The 27,201-nt window shown below is 43.1% G+C and overlaps 1 protein-coding gene across 2 annotated transcripts in view; it reads right to left on the bottom strand.

The window, feature by feature from the left end:
* Positions 1 to 2,308: 2,308 nt before the first annotated feature.
* ZC2HC1A (zinc finger C2HC-type containing 1A) overlaps positions 2,309 to 27,201 on the bottom strand; it is a 105,634-nt gene continuing 80,741 nt past the window's right edge. For both annotated transcript variants that reach the window (XM_040354478.1, XM_040354477.1), the window contains 2 exons: positions 21,436 to 21,537; positions 2,309 to 2,818 (listed from right to left, as the gene is read on the bottom strand). In XM_040354478.1, coding sequence (XP_040210412.1) covers positions 2,632 to 2,818; positions 21,436 to 21,537 — 289 coding nt within the window. In that variant the 3' untranslated portion in view covers positions 2,309 to 2,631. The remainder of the gene's footprint in view (positions 2,819 to 21,435; positions 21,538 to 27,201) is intronic.

The following is a 27,201-nucleotide window of genomic DNA, read 5'->3' as shown; positions in this document are numbered from 1 at the left end:
ATAACCGGAAGGGGTGCACAGGGGCCCTCTGCAACCAACCAGCTTTTGTTCATAAAGCTTTAAACTGTAAACCGCTAATTAGTTACTAAATTTCAGTGCAGAATTTTTTAATTAATTGTTATGTCCATCCTTAGAAAATACAGAAAGTGAAAAACCATTGTGAAATTTCACTTCTTGCAGTGCGAAAGTCCAGTAATATTACAATTCCATATATATATATTAATGCATATCAGTGCATTCCTAGTACCAGCAAACATGCACTTGTAATTATTATTTAAGATTGCATGTGACAGAATATTGTACAGTGTGTATAACCTATGTGGTATCATTTACCACAATACAATGAAAGCTAATCATAGGGTACAATACTGTTCTAGATATTCAAAAATGATACAAAAAAAATTAAAAGGCCCTTTTACAGGGTCTCCAAACCTGAAAACAAGGGTTATGTTGTATAAAGAAGTTATTAAAATCATAAGTATAGGTCTAAAGGTTCCTAGTAAATTTACAGTATAAAAGGGCATCTGAATTCAAAGCTTGGGAATTAAGGGAGGCCTGGTAGGGGGTGTTGAATACACTTAGGCCTTGTACACACGATAGGATAGCCAGAGGTTAACCTATGAATCTGACTGATGGTCCGTCGTGCGTACACACCATCAGTTAAAAAACCGATCGTGTCAGAACGCGGTGATGTAAAACACAACGACGTGCTGAAAAAAACGAAGTTCAATGCTTCCAAGCATGTGTCAACTTGATTCTGAGCATGCACGGGTTTTTAACCGATGCTTTTGCATACCAACGATCGGTTTTGACCTATCGGTTACCAATCCATCGGTTAAATTTTAAAGCAAGTTCTCATTTTTTTAACCTAAGGTTAAATAACCTATGGGGCCTACACATGATCGGTTTGGACTGATGAAAACGGTCCTTCAGACCGCTGTCCTCTGGCTATCCTATCGTGTGTACAAGGCCTTACAGTTTCCTTTTTATGATTAACAAGAAAATCCCTTGCTGCTCCGGTTCCAAGTCACATGACATCCAGTATAAAGCCATGATCTGCAGCACCTCTGCACTATGGACACCAAGCTCTGTAGACTTTTCACCCATGTTGACCAACGATACCATCAGCATTGGATCACGTGACCAAACCCAGGAGGGCAACAAGATCTTCTTGTGGCACACAGGTACATTTTTGGTCATCCCAATGCTCCAACCCACCTTCCTTAAAGTATATCTAACCCCAAGAAGAAAAATTGTATATATTGCAGCTTACCACATTCGTTTTTTTTCTACGACGACAGAAAATACTTAAAAATAAAGTTTCCCTGTCAATTCCTGTGCGTGGAACTGAAACCTCAATGTAATCTTCCCTCAAAGCTATTTTCTGTAAACTACAAATCACCCCACCGCACATGTATTTGAGAGATGGGTTTATAGTCCAAAGCAAGAGAGCAGCCTAGGGTGACAAAACTGCTCCTCCTAGATTCAGTGAAGTAGTAAGTGTTGTCATCGTAGGAAAGTGTGGATCACCAGATGGAAATACGGACTAAATAAAAACGAATAAAGCCACCACTTTTTTTGGATTGTATGCTGCATTGTATTACATTTTTGTTTTCGGATTTAAATGTGCTTTAATTTTTGTAGACAGTTGAATATTTTACTGTGTTAGCCAAAGATTAATGCAGAAAGTCTGGAGAGTTTAATTGATACCTTTTGTTGGCCAAGTTAAAGATAAATTCCAGGCATGGCAAGCTTGTAATATTCCTTATATCCCTTTGTCAGGTTTTATACATTTCTGGTTGGATGTAGTCACTGCTGGGCTGACACTTTTTCCACCCAACCCCTTCAACAGAAGTTGAGTGAACTGACTTTTGTCAAGCTGGGTGGTGCCCACAGGTCAAATTTTAGCCAATTCACCAAGAACTGGTCAAAATTTGACACAGTGTGACAGCCATTACGGTTTCAATCATTTCAAATTGAGAAGAGGCTGCAAAAAGGTGAACCATGACCTTGAGATGTTTTACTTAAAGTGGAAGTAAACCCATCCAATTATCAGTTTCAAAAAAGTTTCATTTCCGGCACGTGCCAGAAATGTAACGCTCCCATTGGTTGTGCTCTCAAACAAACTGTCAAACCATCCAATGGCTGGTGTCATAACTGATCACATGAGCAGCACCATGGTAGTTGTAGATTAAACAGAATCAAAGTTGGCAGCTTCCTTGGCTGAAAACGATAGGGGGGTTTACTTACACTTGAATTATAGCTTTGACTTATAGTTCTGAAATTATCATCTTTTGTAACAAAAATGTTTGTGTTGGTAATATTATTATTTATTAGACATAAGCTTACCTAACCTGTGCTTTAAAGCTTATTGATTATTTAACTTGTTTAAAGCTTAGATTTAATGTTGATATTTAACATTTCCCTTATATATCCAGTAACCTATAATAATAATAATAATAATAATAACCCTGATGACAACTTCATTAATGACTAGCAGTTTTCCCATGAGCACAGCAATGCTTCAGTTAGGTATGCATCATATATCCAACAACAGCAAGCTCAGGATTTTATTAGTACAAGTGTGCAGTCTAGATGCGTTTGGCGTCACTGAGATAATAAGGTATTTGCTCAGATAACCATCCTCCTTACTCCACATTCGCAGCAGAACTTTGCCCACTGAACAGGATACTTCGTGCCACATTCATGGCAGAACTTGGTAAGCTGTCCTGACCCATTATTGTCTTCAGCCTTTATGCGTCCACCATTCACAATCTCTGAGTGCTCCTCAAAACCGTATCCTGTCTTCCCATCAGGCCTAGAAGTTTAAACAATAAGAAATATTATCAAATCATTTTGCAAATCTGAAGCAAGTGCATTAAATATTATACTTTTGCTGAAGGACCTACATAAGTAATAAGTTCCTATTAAAATGTGTACACCTTGCACAATTACCAACACTATTGTGAATTGAAAAGAGATAAGCCAGTATGTGTTCTATAAGTGTCTTACAAAAAGCACAAACTCCCATTTTAAGTAAAGAGTCATCTTAGATCATAAAAAGAAATGAACACCTGCAAATTCTGCTGATCTTAAAAAAGAGCGATTTTTAACCACTACAGTCCCGAGCATATTTCTGAGATTTGGGGCTAGATTCAGCATTGATTTACGCCGTCGTATCTATAGATACGCCGCGTAAATTCAAAGCTGCGCCGGCGTATCTTCTTTCTGTATTCAGAAAGCAAGATACGCCGACATTAGCCTAAGATCCGACTGGCGTAAGTCTCTTACGCCGTCGTATCTTAGGGTGCATATTTACGCTGGACGCTAGGTGGCGCTTCCGTCGTAGAATATGCAAATGGCCTAGATACGCCGATTCACAAATTTACGTACGCCCGGCGCTATTTTTTTACGTAGTTTACGTTAGGCTTTTTCGGCGTAAGGTTGCTCCTGCTATTATGAGGCGTACGCAATGTTAAGTATGGACGTCGTTCCCGCGTCAAATTTTGAATTTTTTACGTCGTTTGCGTAAGTCGTTCGCGAATAGGGCTGGACGTAATTTACGTTCACGTCGAAACCAATGACGTCCTTGCGGCGTACTTTGGAGCAATGCACACTGGGAAATTCCACGAACGGCGCATGCGCCGTTCAGGAAAAACGTCAATCACGTCGGGTCACCACACATTTACATAAAACACGCCCCCTCATACTGATTTGAATTAGGCGCGCTTACGCCGACCCCATTTACGCTACGCCGCCGCAACTTACGAAGCAAGTGCTTTGTAAATACTGCACTTGCCCGTGTAAGTTGCGGCGGCGTAGCATAAATAACATACGCTACGCCCGCACAAACTTACGGCGGGCTACTTGAATCTAGCCCTTGGTGTTTACAAGTTAAAAATATTTTTTTTTTGCTAGAAAATTACTTTGCTAGAAAACTCCCAAACATTATATATATATATATTTTTTTTCTAACACCCTAGAGAATAAAATGGCGGTCGTTGCAATGCTTTCTGTCATACAGTATTTGCGCAGCGGTCTTACAAGCACACTTTTTTTGGAAGAAATATACTTTTTTGAATTAAAAAAAACAACAATAAAGTTAGCCGAGTAAATTGATACCCAACATGTCACACTTCAAAATTGCTCGTAGAAAAGGCGACAAACATTTACCCTTTAAAATCTCCATAGGCAATGTTTATAAAATTCTACAGGTTGCATGTTTTGAGTTACAGAGGAGGTCTAGGGCTAGAATTATTGCTCTCGCTCTACTAATCACGGCGATACCTCACATGTGTGGCTTAAACACCGTTTTCATATGCGGGCGCTTCTCACGTATGCGTTTGTTTCTGCACGTGAGCTAGCTGCTACCATAACAACGGTATTCCTCTTCAAAGACAGGATATATAGTCATCAGGTGGGAAGCAAGTGGTTAAAGTATTAGAAAACATCTATATTGTGTCCCCTTTACCACACACTTCACCAACATGGGTTTATTCACAAAAAATATAAAAAGAATCTCCTGTATGCTGTAACCCATTAGATTTACATCTCATCGCTTTACAGCAGTGAGATCAGTTAAATGGAAATTCATAGTTGCCGAAGGAAACTACACTTGGGTCTTATTACATTATACCCTAAATTAATTACGTAAATGGATAAGGAAATAAAAAAGCATATGTGTACATATATAAATAATATATTTAAAGCTAACATTTGTTTGGGATACACAGGACCAAACACATTAGTTATGTGTAATGTTGCATATCCCATTACCTGCAGGCAGCTTCTGGTAAAACATTTTTTTTTTTTACTGCGTACTGGAAGAGTTGAGAGTACTAGAAGCTCCTTCTCATCCTCCCTGCACTAATCTATACGCTTTCTCAATCCCCCAGTACATATGTTCTGTCCTTATGCCTCGTACACACGACTGGGTTTCCCAAAGGGAAAAATGCTACGAGAGCTTTTGGCCGGGAATCCCGGCCGTGTATTTGCTCCCTCGCAGGTTTTTAAGATGGGAAAACTGCCAAACGCACCGAAAAAAAAAAAAAAAGAGAACCAGCTCTCCGTTTCACCCATCGGGATTCCCGACGGACTTTATGCCCGTCGGAAATCCCTAGTGTTTGTACGACGCATTACAACAAAAAACACAAAAAGAAATATTCCCATTTCTACTAGGTGTCACTTAGCTGGTGGAACTGCAGTCAATAAAACTGCACATAAAATGATCTGTTCCTGCCTAAGCCGGCGCCATGTTCGAAGGTGCCTTCCGATTCTAGCCTCATCTGTACTTCCGCCCATTTCTCTCTGAACAAGCCAGGATCTCAGGCATGCTCAGTAAAGATTACCCAAGCCTCGTTTTAGTATACCGTTACCATGGCAATGGAACGGGCAAACCCATAAGAGCACACATGCTAATTTCCTCCCAGTAAATTAATTTCCTTGTTCACAACCCCTGTGATGTAGCTGGTCACTTGGGTAGTTTTAAGAACACCAAGATGTCATGGGATTGTGATGCCGTGAAGCTCTGCTATCAGAGGCACAGCACATAGATGAATAGATGGACATCTTGCTGAGTGTGCCGTGAATGAGGGACAAAACGCGCGGGTACGAGTGACGTCACTGAAATGGATATCGGCGATATCATCTAAACAGAGTAGTTTGTGAAATTTTTAAAGCCACCTACAAGTAAGACCCCTTTCACACTGAGGGCGTATTGCAGTTAAAAATAGCGCCTGCAATCCGCCCTCAAACAGCCGCACCATTGTCTCTAGTGTGAAAGCCCACGGGCTAGCAGCCGCATCTTTGGAGCGGTGTGTATACCGCTCCTCCACCGCTGCTGCCCATTGGAATACCGCCCGCAATGCGCTGCTTCAATGCGCTGCCGCTAGCGTATAGCCACGCTGTCCCATTGATGCGCCGCAAATCCGGCCATAGCGGCATTTTACCGCCGACGCTATGGGCGCCTCAGTGTGAAAGGGGTCTAAGTGATTGCAAATTGCTTTCCATGCGGTAAAGTTGGGCAGAGGGGGTTTACAACCACTTTAGGCTTAATATTGATACAAAATATCTGTAATATTACTTGAAGAAACAGTACATTTCATCATCATCATCACCCTGCTGTTAAAGGAATGTTCCCAGCCCTTCATAAGTTCCCAGCTTTTATTAATAAAATAGAAGCCTGCAGGGTGAAATTCCATTGTATCTGTTACACCTATGTTTTGAGACTTGAACCTCTTTATCAATATCATCAAAGAGACACGTAAACTGTTAAGTGGTTTAGTGCTCCAACATTCACCAAAAACTGAAATGTCACTTTTCAGTAGCCTGGACCTAATCCAATTTTTATCAAACAAATTGTGGATATTTTCATTTTCTTATGGGGTTTTGTATGACACTGGAGCCTCTTCTTACACAAATATGTATGTTGGCAAGTGCATTCTATAATCCCCACTGTAGGTGGCACTTAACCAAAACAAAATACAAGAAGAGGAAGAAGTCGTAAAGAACTTGGTTCCTCTATGACACAGGTGTCAAACACAAGACCCGCGGGCCGGATTAGGCCCTCCAGGCCATTTTTCATGTGGCCTTCGCACCTCTACTGCAGCTGCAGAAGAGCTCCAGCCTTCCTCTGGTCCTACTCCAGACCCTGTACTTTCTGCTTTCAAGCAATGCATCCAGCTTCTTCCCAGCAGCAGCAAAAGAAAAGGGGGGTGCACTGTGATGTAAGGGAGAGAGTGGGAGACTCAACTTAACTTTTGATGCCCCCATGAACTTAGGGCCAGATTCACAGAGGAAATATGCCGGAGTATCTACTGATACACCGGCGTATTTTCAAATTTGCCGCTTTGTATCTGTAATTCACAAAAAAGATACGACGGCTTTTGGCTAAGATCCGACAGGCGTACGCCTTCGGATCCTAGGTGTAATTTTTCGGCCGCTGGGTGGAGTTCGCGTTGTTTTCCAGCGTCGGGTATGCGATTTAGCTGATTACGGCGATCCACAAAGATACGCGCGTTCGTCGCAATCTCTTACGTCGTCGCTAGTCGGTTTTTCCTGTCGCAGAGTTAGGCCTGCTTTTTCATGGCTTATCTTTAGAACAGCCATGTTAAAGTATGTCCGCCGTTCCCGCGTCGAATTAAATTTTTCTTTTTATTTTGCGCAAGACGTCCGGGAATACGAAATGACGTAACACACGTCGCCGTTCAAACAATACGTCGGGGCGCCGTAATTTCGCACAAAGCACGTCGGGAAATTTCCTAACGGAGCATGCGCAGAACGTTCGGCGCGGGAGCGCGTCTAATTTAAATGGTACACGCCCCATTTGAATTAGGCGGGCTTTACGTTACACCGCCGTAAGTTTACACGCAAGTGGTTGGTGAATCAGGCACTTGCGCTGAAAACTTGCGGCGGTGTAACGTAAAGGGGATACGTTACGCCGCCGCAGATAACTGTGAATCTGGCCCTTAGTGACCATCTTGGGGCAAGGAAGACACTAGCCCCTGGGTTTGGTGAGTGGCCAGAGTAGGGGCAGGTTCCCCTTCAGACAAGAAAAGTACTAGGTTCTGAAGGAGGGTGGGCAGTGCAAGGACAACGTCTACCTCGCTTCGCTAAGTGGGTGTGGACCAGCCTGGCCGCATTCTGCTCCTTGTTGCAGATGCTTTTAGCATCTTTCAAGTGCCTATTTTGGACTGTGTTTACTGTCTACCACACCACAGTGCACCTTGCTCACACTTGCAATCTTCTGTTAGCTGCACCTGTTGCTGTACACATCTACACAAGCAAACTGTAAGGCCCCATACACACGATAGAATTTATCCGCGAATACGGTCCAGTGGACCGTTTCCGCGGATAAATCCTCTCGAGGATTTCTGCAGATTTTAATGCGATGGAGTGTACTCACCATCGCATTGAAATCCGCGCCGAAATCCTCTGGCGATGACGTGTCGCGCCGTCGCCGCGATTATGACGCGGCGACGTGCGCGACGCTGTCATATAAGGAATTCCACGCATGCGTCGAATCATTACGACGCATGCGGGGGATCCCTTCGGACAGATGGATCCGGTGAGTCCATACAGACCAGCGGATCCATCCGTTGGGATGGACTCCAGCAGATGGATATGTTCTGCATGTCAGCAAATATTCGATCTGCTGGAATCCATCCCAGGGGAGATATATCCGCGGAAACAGATCCGCTGGATCTATCTGCTGAAACCCATTTGCTGGGATTTATCTGCGGATGGATTCTATGGTGTGTACGGGGCCTAAGAAACCTTGATGCTACTCCACCGACCTTTGTGTCCATAGCAGTTGGGATTAGGGGCTGCTTGGTGGAGCGACATCTCAATGGTAATTTTTTATTTTATTCTTTTCATAAAAGGTCTGTTTTCCTCACAGACAAGCTTGGTTCCGGTAACTTTGGATGCTTCATTTGGAGAAAACAATCTCACAGTGTAATGAAGTTAAAGTATTGGCTGCTCACTCACTCTATCCACTGTGCCCCCCCCCCTATATATGGAAACAAACAAAATACCATTGCAATTTCTGTTTCACAACAGGACTTGAACACCTTCCAGTTCCCAGACTTTTGTATGGGGAAGACAAACATTTAATTAACAATGTTAGAAATAAACTAAAAATACCACATTGGCAATAATATGCCTTTAGAAGTGGTCAGTCTTGTTGCACTTAAAGTAGAACTTTAGTCAGAAAACAAAGTCCTGCTAGATTACTTAAGGCTGACCACATCTGCAGATATAGCTATGGAAAACATTAAAATAAGTGCCTATACTGTTTAAAATCCATCAACACACTGTCTCGCCCAGTTCTGCATGAGTAACAAAAGTATCACCAGCACTCAACTGTAGATCATGTGAAGAAATATCTAAAGATACAATTAGAATAATAAGTTGAGTATCTGCTAAACCCAGTGCAGCTGAACGATGACCATAACTGGAGGATATGGATAGCAGCAAAACAAAACAATGTCAGAGCTCTATGGGTAACATTAAATGAACATAACACTGGCAGAGAACATAAATGGCCTAAAAGAGTTTCAATATGCATTAGGTTAATGAAGATGATCTTTTCAGGTGGTACTGATAAACCAAAGCAAGTTTAATAAATAATCATCATAAAATTAAAATCCTCATACATGTGATGTATGGTAAAAGAGGGAGCAATAAGGAGCTAACGGTATCCAATGGTGGAACAGTGCAGCTAGGGGGCGCCAATGATCCCGCTGCACTGGGGAGTCCTGACCAGAACAATGAACCCGCTCACTGGCGTGGTCTTGAAAGGCTGGCGTGCTAATGGAAGAGAAAGGAAGCCACGGCCTTTTCAGTCCTTGAAAAAAGGAACACACGCAAAACGTGTCATCACAGCAACCATTCAGCCTGTGCCTCACGCTGGTTCCTGAGGACTTCCGGCTACCACCATCCTGGCCACTGCTCTACATCACCCGCATGAGCCCTCCCTGGCTTCCCCGGCTTTTGGTTCTGGATTGCAGTGGTTCTTCCTCCTCACCCCACACCCGTGTGATATCCATCTGCTTGCTGAAGATCCATCCAGGGAGAGTGGCTCACCAGTGCCTACGGACCACGGCTTTCCCCTCCACATCCATCTGAACGCCAGCCTGCTCAGTAAGTTGCCCTGTGGAGAGCAGCTTGGTTTCCTGACCGCTGCCGCGGCTTCTGTTCTCCTCCACCAGCACGCCAGTCTTTCAAAACCACATCGGCGAGCAGGTCCACCATTGGATACCGTTAGTGCCTTATTGCTCTGGGAACCTCCAGAGACATTGTAGAATGTATGAGGGATTTTTGGTTTTAATTTTATGATTATTAATTAAACTTGCTTTGGTTTATCAGTACCACCTGAAAAGATCATCTTCATTAACCTATTGCGTATTGAAACTCTTTTTGGACCATTTATGTTCTCTGCCAGTGTTATGTTCATTTAATGTTACCCATTGAGTGCTGACATTGTTTGTTTTGTTTCACCCTGTTCTGCACATGCTCAGTTGCTCTAAATTTTTAAGCTCCGACAAGTTTGTCGAGGCCAATCTGTTGACAGCCTTAAAGTAGTTGTAAAGGCACAAAGTTTCTTACCTTCATGCATTCTATGCATGAAGATAAAAAACCTTCTGTGTGCAGCTGTCCCCCCAAATAATTACCTGAGCACCATCACGATCCAGCAATGTCCACGAGAGCCTTACCTCTTAGGGGACTCACACTCCTGATTGGCTTTCGGCAGCAGGGGGAGCCATTGGCTCCTTACTGCTGTCAATCACAGCCGGTGAGCCAATCAGGAAACCAAGGGGCGGGGCCGAGTCGCGGCTCCATGTATGAATGGACATACACAGCCACGGGTTGTGAGCACGCCTACTTGAGTGCCCCCAGAGCAAGCGGTTTGCTGTGGGGGATCCCCTCAGGAGGGAGGAGCCAGGAGTGTTAGCGTGGGACCCGAGAAGAGGAGGATCCGGGCTGCTCTGTGCAAAACCAACGGCACAGAGCAGGTAAGTAAAGGCATTGTTGACTCCTCTCCAAATGTAGAGTTTATGGTTATGGCCAAAAATCTCAATTTTGGTCTCATCACTCCGAATGACCTTGTGCCAGAAGGATTTAGGCTTGTCTCTGTGCTGTTTGGCGTATTGTAAGAGGGATACTTTGTGACATTTGCGTAGTAATGGCTTTCTTTTGGTGACTCGACCATGCAGCCCATCTTTCTTTAAATGCCTCCTTATTGTGCATGTTGAAACAGCCACACCACATGTTTTCAGAGAGTCCTACATTTCACCTGAAGTGATTTGTGGGTTTTTCTTTGTATTGAACAATTTTCCTGGCAGTTGTGGCTGAAATTTTAGTTGGTCTACCTGACCGTGGTTTGGTTTCAACAGAACCCCTCATTTTCCACTTCTTGATTAGAGTTTGAACACTGCCGATTGACATTCTCAATTCCTTGGATATCTTTTTATATCCCTTTCCTATTTTATACAGTTCAACTACCCTTTCCCACAGATCCTTTGACAATTCTTTTTCTTTCCCCATGACTTAGAATCCAGAAAGGTCAGTGCAGCACTGGATGAAAGATGCAAGGGTCTGTCAGGAGTCCAGAAACTCATTGACCTTTTATACACACACACACACACTAATTACAAGCGAACAGATCACAGGTGAGGATGGTTACCTTTAATAGCCATTCAAACCCCTTTGTGTCAACTTGTGAGCATGTTATCAGGCCAAAATAACAGCTCAACACCAATATACCAGTCCCGCACATGCATTTGGGGGTTCCCAACTGCTTCAGGGTACCACAAAGGCCGCAGAAACCGTGTTTAGTCGCCAGATAGTCCACAGGTTTGAACCACTCCATACTACCTCACAGAGAGGTGCTGACTTCTATCGCTCCCCTTTTCAAGCCTCCCCTGAGGGCAGGTTAACCCTTTTGGGACCAAAGTCCGTGTTAATCAGGGTTTAGAGGCTTTTTGCCATCCAAGGTCTAAAGGACTCCTCCCCCACCTGGCAAGATGGATGGAGCCAAATACAGGGCAATCTTGCAGACTCTAACAGGTCTTCTTCTAAAAGACTTGAGACCGGGCGGAGGTTTACCTTCCAGCAGGACAAAGACCCTAAACATACAGCCAGAGCTACAATGGAATGGTTTAAATCGAAGCATATTCATGTGTTAGAATGGCCCAGTCAAAGTCCAGACCTAAATCCAATTGAGAATCTGTGGCAAGACTTGAAAATTCCTGTTCACAGACACAAAAACAAATGTGCAAAAGACATCCCCAAAAAGACTTGCAGCTGTAATTGCAGTGAAGGGTGGTTTAACAAAGTATTAACCCTCTAGCTTCACTTGTTTTGGAAGTAAGAAAGAAGAAGGATCTCCAAATGCAAGGACTTCCAGTCACGGCCGTAACTGAAAGTGACGTCACCAAGCTTCTTCCGACGCGTTGCGTCACTGTCAGGAGGAGCTTAGTGACGTCACTTCCGGTTAAGGCTGTGACCAGAAGTCCCCGCATTTGACACTGTTTTTACTAGTTTGGCGTTCTTTCTGCCATTTTATTAAAATGGTCATTAAAAACGATCGTGTGTAGGCTCCAGAGCATTTTTCTTGACGTGAAAAATGGGCATTCAAAATGTAGAACATGCTCTAAATGTTCTCGTCGTTTTTTACGTTGACGATTTAAACGTCGTGAAAAACGGTCGTGTATAGGCTTTAACGACAGGAAAAAAATGCGCATGCTCAGAAGCAAGTTATGAGACGTGAGCACTCGTTCTGGTAAAACTAGCATTTGTAATGGAGATAGCACATTTGTCACGCTGTAACAGACTGAAAAGCACGAAGACTGAAAAGCGCGAATCGTCTCTCACCAAACTTTTACTAACACGAAATCAGCAAAAGCAGCCCAAAGGGTGACGCCATCTGAATGGAACTTCCCCGTTATAGTGCCATCGTATGTGTTCTACGTCACCGCACTTTGCTCGAGCATTTTTTTTCACGATCGTGTGTATGCAAGGCAGGCTTGACAAGAATCCTGGCGAGAAAAACGTCGCTTTTTTCTAGGACATTAAAAATGGTCGTGTTTATACGCGGCTTTAGGGCTTTTTTACAGCTGAAAAACTCCTCTCAAAACCCACTAGTTTTGGGTTTTTTTTTCCCAGCTAGAAAACCCCCCTGCCAAAAAACTAAAGATATCAGCTTATGTGTGCATGGACACATAGGATAACATGCTGGGGAGTTTATTGACTTCAGAAAAAAACATCTGAAGCCAAAAACAGCAGCTGTAAAAACTTCCAGTGTGCATGAGGCCTAGGGCCCCATGCACACGAGACGCTATTACAAACGCCTCTAATCTCAGCTTTTCAAAGGCAAAAACCGGCATTTAAAACGCCTGTTTTTGCCGCGAATTGCACGGAGTTTTGCTGCGTTTTACCGCGATTTGCGGCTGTCAGCGTTTATCCCCAAAACACTGTAGACCCTCCCCAAGCTCAGAATCAAACTATTTGTGCCGCGTTTTGCATCTAAAACGCAAAAGCTGAAAGCTTCTGAACCCAAAATTTTGGGTTTGGAAAAACGTCCCTAAACCCAACTGCTTTGAAACGCCAAAAAACGTGATCGTGTGCATGGACACATAGGATAACATTAAATGTGTTCAGGGGCAGTTGAAAAAAATGCCCAAATGCCTCTGAACTCGAGTTTAGCAGCGTCTCGTGTGCATGGGGCCTAAAGGCCGATGATGCAAAATCCTATTGTGTGTACACAAGTCCATCGGACTGAAGTCCAAAGTACCAAGCACGCATGCTCAGAACCAATGCAAAGGTTCAGACAACAATAGCAGAAGTTGCCCAAAGGGTGGCGGTAAAGAACAGAAAAAACACGTGATTTGGTGAAAGTTGGCTGAAAAAGTTCTGCCGTGTGTATGCAGAACAAGTTCACGTGCAACACCCTTCGGACCAAAATCCATAGAAAAGTCAGTTGGAAGTCCGATCGTGTGTATGAGGCTTAAGACCCCTTTCACACTGAGGCAGTTTTCAGGCGTTTTAGTGCTAAAAATAGTGCCTGAAAACTGCCTCCCATTCATTTTATGGGTGCTTTCACACCCGGGCAGTGCGCTTGCGGGACGTTAGAAAAAGTCCAGCAAGCAGCATCTTTAGAGCGGTTTGGGAGCACTGCATACGGCGCTCCCAAAACGCCCCTGCCCATTGCAATAAATAGGCAGCGCGACAACACAGGAGTTTTTAACCCCTTCTTTGGCATTAAAAGCGCCCTGCTAGCAGCCAAAAAGCGCCACGTAAACAGCGGTAAAGCGCGGCCGTGGCCCCAGTGTGAAAGGGGTTTTAAAGTTGGAGAAAAAGTTAGTTACAAGCATGCCTGGCCTTAGACAGCTTGAAGTCATGGGGCCGGATTCAGAAAAAGAGATACGCCGGCTTATCTCCTGATACGCCGTCGTATCTCTGCGCCTGATTCATAGAATCAGGTTGCGCATACATATCCCTAAGATCCGACAGGTGTAAGTGCCTTACACCGTCGGATCTTAGGCTGCAATCTCACGCTGGCCGCTAGGTGGCGCTTCCGTTTGTATACGCAAGGAATATGCAAATGAGGAGTTACGCCGATTCAGAAACGAACAACCGCCCGGGGTTTTTTTTGTTACGTCGTTTGCGTTCGGCTTTTTCCGGCGTATAGTTACCCCTGCTATATGAGGGGTATGTGCGGCGTATCCTATGTTAAGTATGGCTGTCGTTCCCGCGCCGAGTTTTGAATTTTTTGCGTCGTTTGTGAATACGGATGGACGTAATTTCGGTTCACGTCGAAACCTTGCGACGTCATTTAGAGCAATGCACGCTGGGAAATTTTACGGACGGCGCATGCGCAGTTCGTTCGGCGCGGCGACGTGCCTGATTTAAATTTTACACGCCCCCTACCCGCGGAATTTGAATTCCGCCGGGGGGTTTACAGGCAAGTGCTTTCTGAATAAAGCACCTGCCTCAAAAACTTGCGGCGGCGTAACGTAAATCAGATCTAAAGATCCGCTCACCTATCTGAATCTAGCCCATGGTCTTCTACAGGAAATAAAAGAATGTGCTGATTTGTAAACTGCAAGGTTCTTTACAAAGAGGAAATCATTAAAGCCTTGTGTTGATTTAAAATAAAAATTTTAACAAAAAATGTAGGCTTTAATGAAATCCAAACAAATTGCTACATCTTAATTGAAACCAGGCCACACTATTCATTATAGGAACCCATCATGGTCAGTTTTATCAACAGGAAAATAACTTGTAAACGTGCCAAATAAACACAGATTACAACCTGGCATAAATAATCAAGAGCGTAAATAAATTGGATGCTAAAAAAAAAAAAAAAAAAAATTTGAGAAGGCCATAGAATTTTCCCGAAATAGAGGGGATTTCCTGTCTAGTAATCTGACCCGATTTTGGGAAATTCTTTAGCCTGAAAATACTTTACAGCTATAAATAGGGGTTCAAGGAAGGACAAGAAGATGTTGTTGTCTGTGACCTGGGACCAGCACTTTTCCAGTGTAATTTGCCAAACAGACTGAAGAAGTGTACCTACAGATAGGCACGTCTTTCCGTCTTCTCACTGATAAGAGACAAGGGTTAGTCTGTTTGCACAGAACTTTTTCAAGCAAGTTAGGAAATCTAAAATCATTTAGTCTCCTGGCTTAATACAAGGATATGTGCATTGTGTATGAAAACTCATTTATCCTTTAAAATTTGTGCAGACTCTTGAAAGCGAAATAAAGAGACAGGGGGACAGAGATTCCGCTAAGGCTAGGTTCACATCACAATTTTTCCATCCGACAAACGGACCGTTAAATCGGATGGAATCGTATCTGTCAAAATCGTATGCAATCGTGTGTCAAAAAAAATCGGATCCTGATTTTAACCTCCCTGGCGGTATGTTTCTGTCTGGAATTACGTACCAAAAGCGGTACATTTATTTTGCAAGGAAATTTGGCGTTTTATATTGTAGGCCTGTAATTTTTAGAAATAACTCACTTAAATCTGACCAAGCAAGATTCTAATAGGCATCCCGGGTATGATTTTTTTTTTTAAAACAAAATTATAAATTATAATATAATAAATAATTATAAATAATTATAACAAATAATAATATAATTATAATAAAAATTATTCAATAATGTAATCAACTCAAAATCACTGAAATTTGCTCAGTTGCAGAATTGTCGCTGTCATTATATTTTTTTTTTTATGACGAATTTCCCCACAAATCGCTATCGCACATTTCTGCAAGTGATTATAATTTATTATCGCTGTTTTCTAGCTGATCTAAAACCATTTTTGACATAAAGGGACACTTTTGGACAATCTACAGTTTTTAGGCAGAAATGACATTTTTTATTTTTATAAAAGTACATGTAGGGCACTGGGCAGACCACTAGGGACAAGGGGTGTGTGTATTTTTTACATACAGTACTGTAATCTATAAGATTACAGTATACTGTATGTAAAGTGTTTGTTTACTTTTTTGAATTTGGCGCTGATCTCCGTCCCCGTGCGTCGTAACGTCGCAGGGAACGGAGATCGGCGGCACACGGGGACTGTGAATCGAGCGAGGAGGTCCCGCTCGCTCACACAGCGGGGTGGCATCGCTGGATCCAGGGACAAGGTGAGTAATTTGCCTGTGAATCCAGCGAAAGGTAAGCCGCGCCGCTGCACGTCCACCCCGAGCGTGACTCGGGGATACAGATTTTAGCATTGAAAACCAACCCCGAGTCACGCTCGGGTTTACCGCCAGGGAGGTTAAATAATGTAGGTTTTTTTTTTTTTTAGAACAAGGTTTCCCTTTCTGTAGCATAAAAACAATAAACTGGTTCCCAACAAATCCGTTCCTAGTAATTTGTGTTGTCTCCCATTAGTAACATTATATCAAACAACAGTCATTGATTAGTGACAGCAAAGGGGAGAGAATTGGGATCGTGTGGGATTTTCTCTGCACCACGTCTCACACCTTAAAACCTCTATAAAAAAAAGAATCTCGAATAGCTATCAGTAGGCAAAATAGGGGGTTCATTTTCTCCTAATACAGCACTTCAAAGGCTCGGAGGTCACCATTTTTTACATCAAAGAGGGGAAAAATCAAGGCAAATTGAAATCTTAACAAAGGGAAGACAGGGCAGCCCTCTGGGCGGTGTGTGTACATTTGTAGTGTGAGGAGGGAGACTCCGGGAGGCACTGGGATTAAACCCATTAACACCTTTTTGTCTCAGTGTTAAACTGTAATTAGAACATTTATGATCACTTTTCTTCTTCTCAAACATTATCTTGAAACCAAGCTGCAGTGAAGGTCGAGAATTATCTCCTGAGCCAGTTTGATTTCGTTCTGAAAGATCTGTAGAAAAAAAGGGGGAATAACCTGAGCTCTCTTATTGCAATACAAGATCACAATTTGAAATAATAATAATAATAAAAAAGAAGTATGGCTTGCTGCAAAGTCAAGTCATGGTGTAATTAGCGGCGATTTTCCTTAAGGATACCTGCTCCTAGAAGAGGGACCTGTGCAATCAGCCCCATCACAGAGGAAAATCGCCGCTAATTACACCATGACTTGACTTTGCAGCAAGCCATACTTCTTTTTTATTATTATTATTTCAAATTGTGATCTTGTATTGCAATAAGAGAGCTCAGGTTATTCCCCCTTTTTTTCTACAGATCTTTCAGAACTAAATCAAACTGGCTCAGGAGATAATTCTCGACCTTCACTGCAGCTTTAGTTTCAAGATAATGTTTCATCTTGTAAAAGATACAGATTATTATATAAGTTTCAGAATTAAAATTCCCTGAATCAATATGTGCAAATCTGAAAGAGACAAAGGCTATCCTACTATTAAACCCCTATATACTAATCTATCTCATAATAACGGTGGCTGTGCCAGGGATTTATAGGCTGCCTAATACAATATTCCAGCGCTGGGTGATATATGGGGAGGGAGATGAATTGCACAAAATTAATTGCATAATGTAATCAGTCTGCAAAGAAGATCCTCAGCTCTGGGTACTTCTATGATCTCTCCAAATATCTAGATTGTCATCCCCACATCTGGAACATCCTGGATAATCAAAGTCTTTGAATCTCATGCATATGATCTATTCATTGTCATTTACCGCACACTCCTCCCTATTTACTTCCAGTAGTCCAACGCCAGCCAAGATTTTCATTCATAAACCTTTTGTTCTGACAGTCCCGTTGTAGCATATGATGACACGTACTGACGTTACTTGTTCTCACGATTGTAGGTTTGAAATCGTATGGCAAACGTATCCATTCACTTCCATTCATTTAATTTAGGTCCCCAAGTGCATCCGATTTGATCTGCATCCGATTGTAATACGATTTCAAATCAGGACCAAAAATCGTGGGCAAACGTTTTTTGATACGATTTTAAATCGTATCAAATCGTATGCGGATCAAAACGGATGCATTTGGGGACCTTAAATAATGAATGGCAGTGAATGGATACGTTTTGCCATACAGATTTGGACGATTTAAAAGCTAAAATCGTGAGTAAAAAAAGGATGACAAAATCGTGGTGTGAATGCACCCTTACACACTCTATGCTGATGATTGTAAGTGATAGGAAATAGTGTTTTTGTCTGTATATAATTTAAGGCAGTATGCAGAGATTTGTAGGACTGGGCAGGAATATCTATACTAAGAAAGACTGTCCACCACATACAGTAACGCCGGTATGCATGTGTCCAATCACAAGACCCCCAACAGGTGTTCAAGGATTCTATTTCCATGCATAGTATCCAACTACAAAAGGAACACGATTTATTTAATGGGCAGGCTGATTGTATCCTGATTAAGAAGGATGAAGGTAACCACTGTAATATGGAGAGCCTGGGGTCACCAGCCAGCCACTTGTCAGAAATTAAAAAAACAGAATGGCTCAACACCAATATACCAGTCCTGCACATGCATTTGGAGGTTCCCAACTGCTTCAGGGTACCACAAAGGCCGCAGGAACTCGGCAAAACCGTGTTTAGTCTGCAGATAGTCCACAGGTTTGAACCACTCCATACTACCTCACAGAGAGGTGCTGACTCCTATCGCTCCCCTTTTCAAGCCTCCCGAGGGCAGGTTAACCCTTTTGGGACCAAAGTCCCTGTTAATCAGGGTTTGAAGGCTTTTTGTCATCCAAGGTCTAAAGGACTCCTCCCCCACCTGGCAAGATGGATGGAGTCAAATACAGGGCAATCTTAGAAGAAGACCTGTTAGAGTCTGCAAAAAACTTGAGACTGGGCCGAGGTTTACCTTCCAGCAGGACAACAACCCTAAACATACAGCCAGATCTACACTGGAATGGTTTAGATCGAAGCATATTCATGTGTTAGAATGGTACAGTCAAAGTCCAGACCTAAATCCAATTGAGAATCTGTGGCAGACACTCTCGATCCAATCTGACAGAGCTTGAGCTATTTTGCAAAAAATAATGGGAAAAAGACATCCCCAAACAGACTGGCAGCTGTAATTGCAGTGCAAGGTGGTTTAACAAAGTATTGACTCAGGGGAGGCTGAATACAAATCCCAATAATATAAATTTACGTTTTTGATTGTAACATGACAAAATGTGTCAAGAAAAAATGTTAAGAGAAAAAATAAAATCGATTCACCCTCAAACGGCCTCAGAAACACTGGAGGCCATAAACACCGCACTATCACAGTCAGCCGACTTGATAGCTCCGAAACGTAAAACCTGCATCCGGAAAAACACCTCAAGCCAGCTGTCGCTATTGAAGCAAGAGCGCAGAAGGGCGGAAGCCGCCTGGAAAAGAAGCTCTTCAGTAGAAAACCTCACCATCTACAAGGCTACAACAAGAAAATACCACAAAGAAATTTTCAAAGCCAAGAAAAATTATTTTTCCAAGGCTATCAACAGCGCCCTAAACCGCCCCCGCGAACTCTTCAAGATGGTCACTCAGACCATGAATCCCGTCTGTCTCGAAGCCTCCAATTCGGACACCCAAGAGTTCTGCAATGAATTGTCGGATTACTTCATTAATAAAATTGAGGGAATCCGTGAAAGCATTCAGCAAAACAACACCCCCCTCAACCCCACCCCCCACAATTATTCACCCAACACCCACAGAAATTCACCACAATGAGGAAAGTTCACTCTAGAACCCATCTCCATCGATGCCACAAAAAATATCATTGGTACTTTGCGAAATAGCACAGCGCCAAATGATATCATTCCCACCAAACTGCTGAAGGAATGCGCCGACATCCTGGCACCTCCTATCACGCAGCTTATAAACCAGTCTTTCAAGGAGGGCATAGTGCCCCACCAGTTGAAAGAGGGCATAATCCAACCCATCTTGAAGAAACCCACTTCATCGCCGTCCCATAACAGGCCTAAACGTTCTCTCCAAGGTAATGGAAAAAGTAGTGGTACAACAGCTGCAACAGCATCTAGATACCCACAGCCTACTTGATCCATTTCAATCTGGCTTCCGGGACGGAAACAGCATTGCTCAAAATATGGGACGACGCTCTCGAGGTCGCAGACGAAGGAGAATCTTGTCTCCTGGTTCTGTTGGACCTAAGCGCTGCCTTCGACACTGTAGACCACAAACTATTACTGACTCGGCTAGCTGACGTAGCCAAAGTCGCAAAAGATGATTTATCTTGGTTCTCCTCTTTTTTGGAAAACCGGTCACAAACAGTGAAATTGGGACCCTTCACTTCTGAGAAACGCACAGTATCATACGGAGTCCCTCAAGGATCTCCTCTATCGCCGGTGCTGTTTGACATCTACCTTCGTCCTCTTTTTGAAATCATTAGCAGCCAAAAACTGCTTTATCACTCATATGCAGATGACACGCAACTGTATTTCCGCATTTGCAACAAAAAGGATCACCACCTCAATCTAGAGACATGCCTCTCTTTGATAGAAGACTGGATGACAAAGAGTTATCTTAAACTCAATGGAGCGAAAACAGAACTTCTCCTGTTTCACGCCAAGCGTATGAATCAACCTGCAACAACTTGGTCCCCCCCGCCCATTCTGGGCAAATTCATCACCCCTAGCGCCAAAGTCAAAAGTCTCGGAGTCATCTTCGACTCCTACATGACAATGGATGCACAAATAGGGTCAGTAGTCAGCGGATCTCACCATCTGCTGCGCCTACTACGCAGACTTACTCCTTTCATTCCCAAAGAAGATATAGCAGTCGTGGTGGGAGCAATTGTTAACTCCAGACTGGACTATGCAAATGCCCTTTACCTCGGACTCCCCAAGTACCAAATCGCGCGTCTGCAAGTCGTTCAAAATACGGCCGCCAGACTAGTGACTGGGAAAAAACCATGGGAATCAATCTCACCTTCACTGAGATCCCTCCATTGGTTGCCAGTAAAAGACAGAATTGTTTTTAAAGCACTCTGCCTAACGCATAGATGTATCTATGGGAATGCTCCCCATTATCTATGCGAAAAAATAAAAGCTCACAACTCCAATCGTGTTCTGCGATCCACCAACCAAAATCTCCTCCAGATACCGAAAGCCAATTACAAGTCCAAAGGAGAAAGAAGATTCGCGGTCCAAGGTCCCAGACTATGGAACGCTTTACCAACCAGCATTCGGTTGGAGGAAAATCACTTAGCATTCAGGAAAAAGCTTAAGACGCATCTCTTTTGATATCAAAAGAGACAGGAACAACAAGCGCCCAGAGGCGATTAAGTTCGCATGTGCCGCGCTATATAAATTTTCATTCATTCATTCATTTCAAGGGGTATGAATACTTTTTCAAGGCAATGTACGTTGTAAATGTAATGCAGAGCTACTGCTGAGATAAAATGCCATTTCAGTGCACTCACCACAAGCTGAACGCAGCTTAATAGTAACCACACATGCGTACACACAACATCTAGAAGGGTAACAATACCTAGTGTAGTTTTCAGCATTGTAGGTTTTCCTTTTGTTAGCAGATGCTGCTGATGGCGGATTTTTGGCCAAACTTGGTGGTGTCCTAGACTTTATTGAACCTCTGTAACGACACATCAAATAGGATTAAAAATGCAACATATTGTAAAAAACAACAGTCTAAAAAGAAAAATAATCAAGATTAAACAACAGCTCTTCCTTGCAATGTATATTATTATTTTTTTATAAGTAGATCAGGTACCTATTAGGTACACACAAAAGTACCAAAGCGCAGAAATATTTGCAGGTAATTATAGTTTGGGTTGTGATATACTTAAAGAGGAAGTAAACCCCAATGGGTTTACTTCCTTGAACTTTGTTTCCCTGCAAAGGTAAAGCATAATGGGCAACTATGCATCACATTGTAGACTATTATGTGTCACTTACCTGAAACCAAAGCCTGCATTGTCCCCGATTTCCTCGCGTCCACGAAGCATCCATCTTTCACCCTCTTCCTTCCGGGTATCGCTGCTCCGACACTGTGACTGGCCGGAGCAGCGATGACGTCACTCCCGGGCGCACGGCATGATGCCATTCAGCAATGGCACGCTCAGTGCACCTGACATCGGTGCATTATTTATTGCAAATATCTCCTAAACCATGTAGGTCTAGGAGATATTGCAAGCACCTACAGGTAAAGCCTTAATCTAGGTTTACGTGTAGGTGAAAGTTCTCAGAGAGGGTTTACAACCAAAAAAAAAATAAAAAATATTAGGTCTGCCAATGAATGAAGACAAGCAGATATCTAGCGGGTATCTACAGCACTTCCTTCGTCCCCCTGCTGTCTTCTGGGAGACACACAGGTCCCAGTGGGATAGCGTAGTGCGAGTCGCGCATGCGCAGTAGGGAACCAAGAAGTGAAGCCGCAATGCTTCACTTCCCGATTCCCTTATCCAAGATAGCGGCAGCAGCACACGAGATTCGATCGATAAATCTGCTTTGGGTGCCGACATTGCGGGCGCCCTGGACAGGTATGTGTAGTTATTTTAAAAGTCAGCAGCTGCAGTATTTGTAGCTGCTGACTAAAAAAACAAAAAAAGATGGCCCTCTGCTTTAACTTCCTGTGTTTAGGAGATATTCACTCTGGATGCCGCCGGCGACGGCACCAGTGTATGCTCTCTGAAGGGAAGGCATACCCTTTGACTGGTCCCTGCTGAGCTCTGTGCTGTAAATCGTGGCCCGCATACGCAGATGACATTATTTTTTCGGCTCAACCTTTCAAAGGACAGGAGCCAGCGAATCTGGAAGGAAGACCAGTTGAAGAGGGCTTTTCCAAGGTTTTTTATAATGTGCCAATATGTGATGCATACTAGCACGCTAGCCTTGCAGGGGATTTTTTTTGTTTGTTTGTTTAAAGACAGCAGTTTACTACCGCTTTAGGTAGAACAGAATTAGAATTTCCAACAGGATTTCATTATTGTGTGGATCCATTTTGGACAACATTACTAGTAATTTAGCTCCATCTCCAAATGGGTAGAAAGACAACAATATATAGCAAATAGTGAATAGTTCTAGCTTCTACCCCTCTTTTTCCCTTATCGTGCCTCTCTCGTTGGCAGTTTCTTCCCTTATTCTTTTCATACTCTCCTCTTGTCTACTCTTTCTTTTGCCACGTCCATCGATCAGATTTTCTGTTGGAAAAAACCTTGAATGGTTTTACCGATGGAATTCCGCTCAAGCTTGGCTTGCATACACATGGTCACACAAAAGTTCTCCGAACTTTCGACCCTCAAGAACGCGGTGACGTACAACACTACGGCGAGCTGAGAAAACTAAGTTCAATGCTTCCTAGCATGTGTCGGAATTGCAACAGACGATCAGATTTTAAGGTTTTTTTCCGTCGGAAAATTTGAGAACCAGCTCTCGATCTTTTGTTGGCGGAAATTTAGACAGCAAAAGTCCGATTGAGCATACACACGGTCGGAATTTCCGTTCAAAAGCTCATATCAGACTTTTGCTGTCGGAATTTCCGATCGTGTGTACGGGGCATTTCTATGCCTCTTTTCTTTTCTCACTAGTTCATATTGTATGGCTTTGTTTTTTTTTTCAAATAAATAAAATCTCTGGGAACAAAAAAACACTAGAAAATGTTTTGAATAGAGTACTACATTATTTTTACTCATCTAAGTTTCTCCATTTTTTTTATTTAATAATTTCTTTATTCAAGAGGAAAGAATAATCCACAATGTAGACCTGAACAGTATATTAAAAGACATGTAGAATAGTACATTATAAGTAACCATTACAGAGAGAGCTATACGTGACAAGAATAAACCTATATTTCCTCTCAAGTTACTTTTTTTGTTCATTTGAAAGGTCCAGGAAGAACACGTTCGGAATTTACGATGGGATAAAATCTGATGGAATTTTCCGTCGGAATTCTGTTCAAGCTGTCTTGCATACACACAGTCAGACCATATTCCAACCGTCCAAAACGCAGTGATGTAAAACACTACGACGAGCCGAGAAAAATTAGGTTCAATGCTTCTGAGCATGCGTCGCCTTGATTCTGAGCATGCGTGTTTCTTTTTCTCCGTCGGAGTCCAACACAGATGATCGGAATTCCCGATAGGATTTTTTTCCATCGGAAAACAACAAAACATGTTCTATTTCTAAACTCCGACGGAAAAAGTCAGATGGGGCCCACACACGGTCAAAATATCCGATGAAAAATTCCAAGACAAGGCATTAGAAGTAAGAGAAAAGCTAAAGTGGGGAGAAAACAGGATGCTGGGGAAAGGGCAAGTAGAATTCAAAAGGGAGGGAGTGGATCTGGCCTTTTGGGGAGGAGGCTTGTCCGGACATCCCCCTCCCCTCTCGCTATGCAAGCAACCAGTTCAGTTTATATGGAGAAATGCTAGGGCTAGTCTCCAGTGAAGAAGTTAATGGGGTTTGATCCCTGTAAAAATGCAAAGGTCTCCAGGTTTCCAGTATTGCTCATCTTGCTCCCTCAGAGCCTGGGTGTGCTGCTCCATTTGTTGTATTTCTGTGATCCTAGCTTGCCACTGTGCAATGGCGGGGAGAGAGCTTTGTTTCCACATTGCTGGCATAAGGCCTTAGCAGCATTGAGAAGGTACAGTATTTGAAGGAATGAACACTTCAATTTTTTAATAGAAAAGGGAGTTTCATGCAATATGTAGGCTGCCAAGGTTCTTTCCAGAGACATGTATAGTATAAGGGCCTTCATTGTAGGTTCTACGGAATTCCAGAAATCACTTAAAGTGGAGGTTCACCCAAAAACCTTTTTTTTTAACATTAGATTGAGGCTCGTTTTGTCTAGGGGAATCGGGTGTTTTTTTTACAATCAAAGCAGTACTTACCGTTTTAGAGATGCATCTTCTCCGCCGCTTCCGGGTATGGGCTGCGGGACTGGGCGTTCCTACTTGATTGACAGGCTCCCGACAGTCGCATACATCGCGTCACGATTTTCCGAAAGTAGCCGAACGTCGGTGCGCAGGGGCCGTATAGAGCCGCACCGACGTTCGGCTTCTTTCGGCTACTCGTGACGCGATGAATGCGACCGTCGGAAGCCTGTCAATCAAATAGGAACGCCCAGTCCCGAAGAACATACCCGGAAGCGGCGGAGAAGATCGCTCTCTAAAACGGTAAGTACTGCTTCGATTTTAAAAAAACTACCCGATTCCCTTGACAAAATGAGCATCAATCTAATGTTAAAAAACATTTTCGGGTGAACTCCCGCTTTAACGTGGGGTATTCCCAAAAGATACGTAGATGGGTTCTCTCTGCCTCTAAGCATCTCCTACAACAGTTGGACACTTGTGGATACATCCAATGGGGGACACCGGGTGCCCTGTACCATCTGGTTAGTGCAGCGGGAGGGATTCCCCCATCAACACTGAATGTGTCGATCTGGGGGCCCAACCAATTTTCTTTCCTTTAAATCATGTGAAGGAAAGAAAAATTGCTTAAATGTATAGCTTAATTTACGATTCAGTAAGATTTAAGCAGCCCATATTTTATACTTTTTTTTTTACATTCAACCAGCAGGTTGATAAAAGCCACTTCCCCCATGCGCGAGAGTGACGACATCGCAGCTCCAGCCACTCACAGCACTGGAGCCGCGATACCCGGAAGACACGCCGAGGCAACATGTCAGCTACCTCAGCGTGGACCAGGTGAGTTACTGACGCCTCGTTCTAAGGTAAGTATTTCATAATGAGCTAGTCAAAAAAAGTTCAACGGGTATACAACCGCTTTAACAGAATTGTAAAAAAAAAAACAAGGCAAAAATTCCTCTGGACGAAATTCAACAGGTTCTTAGTTTCTTCTGAACTGATAAGCCTCAAACTCAAGTATGTTGTTCCAGACCAAACAATGCCTCCACTGTATACTAGTGACACTAGTAGGTTTGGTCATTCAGGAAGTCTTCACCTCCCACGCTAAAAACATCAGTGTGTGGCCAACAGAAATCCTTCCGCCTGCGGTCTGCAGATGCTGCTGTTGTTTTTCTGGTCTGTAAATGCCATTAATCTCTGTGGACTGACAAGCCATAACACAGCCTGTTTGCAGACTCTGAACATGAGATAGATTTTTATCTCTACTGATGTAATTAAGCAAAGAATAAAACCAGAAATCACATTTATTAGAGTCCTTGCCAACTCATCTAGACTGAGCCTGGTCTTCTATAGAAACATAAAAAACAGTGGCTGTAAACCCAAATCCTCAAAACACTATTTTTGCACAATGTAGTAGATAATACGGTTATAATTGAAATAACATTGTGTGTACCTGTGAAAAATTTTATGTAAAAGTTCACTTTTTAGGAAAAAATAATAAATGCACATATTTCTGCAGAAAAAAACCTTGCTTTTTTATAGTTTTCCCGCAGGAGGGGAAGGGATCACCACTCCAGGTGGATGTGTGGAAATGGCACTCTATAATAGCTATGACTAAGCACTGTTGAGAGCGTGAAACGCGTCAGTTTTTTAATCCTGTACCCTGCTGTGGTTTGTACTTTTGTTACAATAAAGACGTTTTTATTGGAGTGCGGCTGTCCAGACCTTCCCTCTTCTAAGTTCCTGCAGGAGCCTGGAAAGCATTGCAACCCTGATCAGTGGATCAGAAATGCAATGCAGCTTTCAGGCCATACCTCCGACACGGCCGTTTACAAGCTGCAAGGCTTGTCAATGTACTGTGAGAGCACTCATTCGTGCCCTCGCAGTCCATTTAGAACAGCAAGCCGTCAGCTGCAGTGGCTGACGGTAGTTGTATTCTATTCATTCACAGAAAACTGTGAATGAATGACATGGATGGGTGGACAGAGCCCCGCACGCCCGTGCAGTTTTTCAATCGCCACAGCGTGTGTGGGGAGAAGATCCCTCGCCCACTGTCACACTGAGTTGGGGAGCGGGGGCAGAGGCTGCAGGAGCTGGAACATGTTACACCCTAAATACAGGTGGAACATGTAACATGTTTGGAAGGGTGAACATATCCTTTAATCATTTGGTTGCAATTCTTGTAAATCAGCCGTTCTGTTGTCGTGGCATAGCTTTACAGCTTGGGTGGCAGAAAAGTCTTCCATTAAAGTGTTATTAAACCTTCCTTTTTTTTCATTTAATAACAAACATGTCTATATTTACCTGCTCTGTGCAGTAGTTTTGCAGAGAGCAGCCAAGATCCTCTTCTTCTGGGGTTCCCTGCTAAAGATCCAGGCTCCTCCTCTTCAGAGAGGGCCCCCAAGTAAAGCCGCTTCCATGGAAGCGGCCGC

Source organism: Rana temporaria, chromosome 5, assembly GCF_905171775.1.
Source record: "Rana temporaria chromosome 5, aRanTem1.1, whole genome shotgun sequence".
In the NCBI taxonomy this organism is placed as follows: Eukaryota; Metazoa; Chordata; class Amphibia; order Anura; family Ranidae; genus Rana; species Rana temporaria.
The sequence above is the reverse complement of the archived record's forward strand: the minus strand, read 5'-3'. Positions and strand labels throughout refer to the sequence as shown.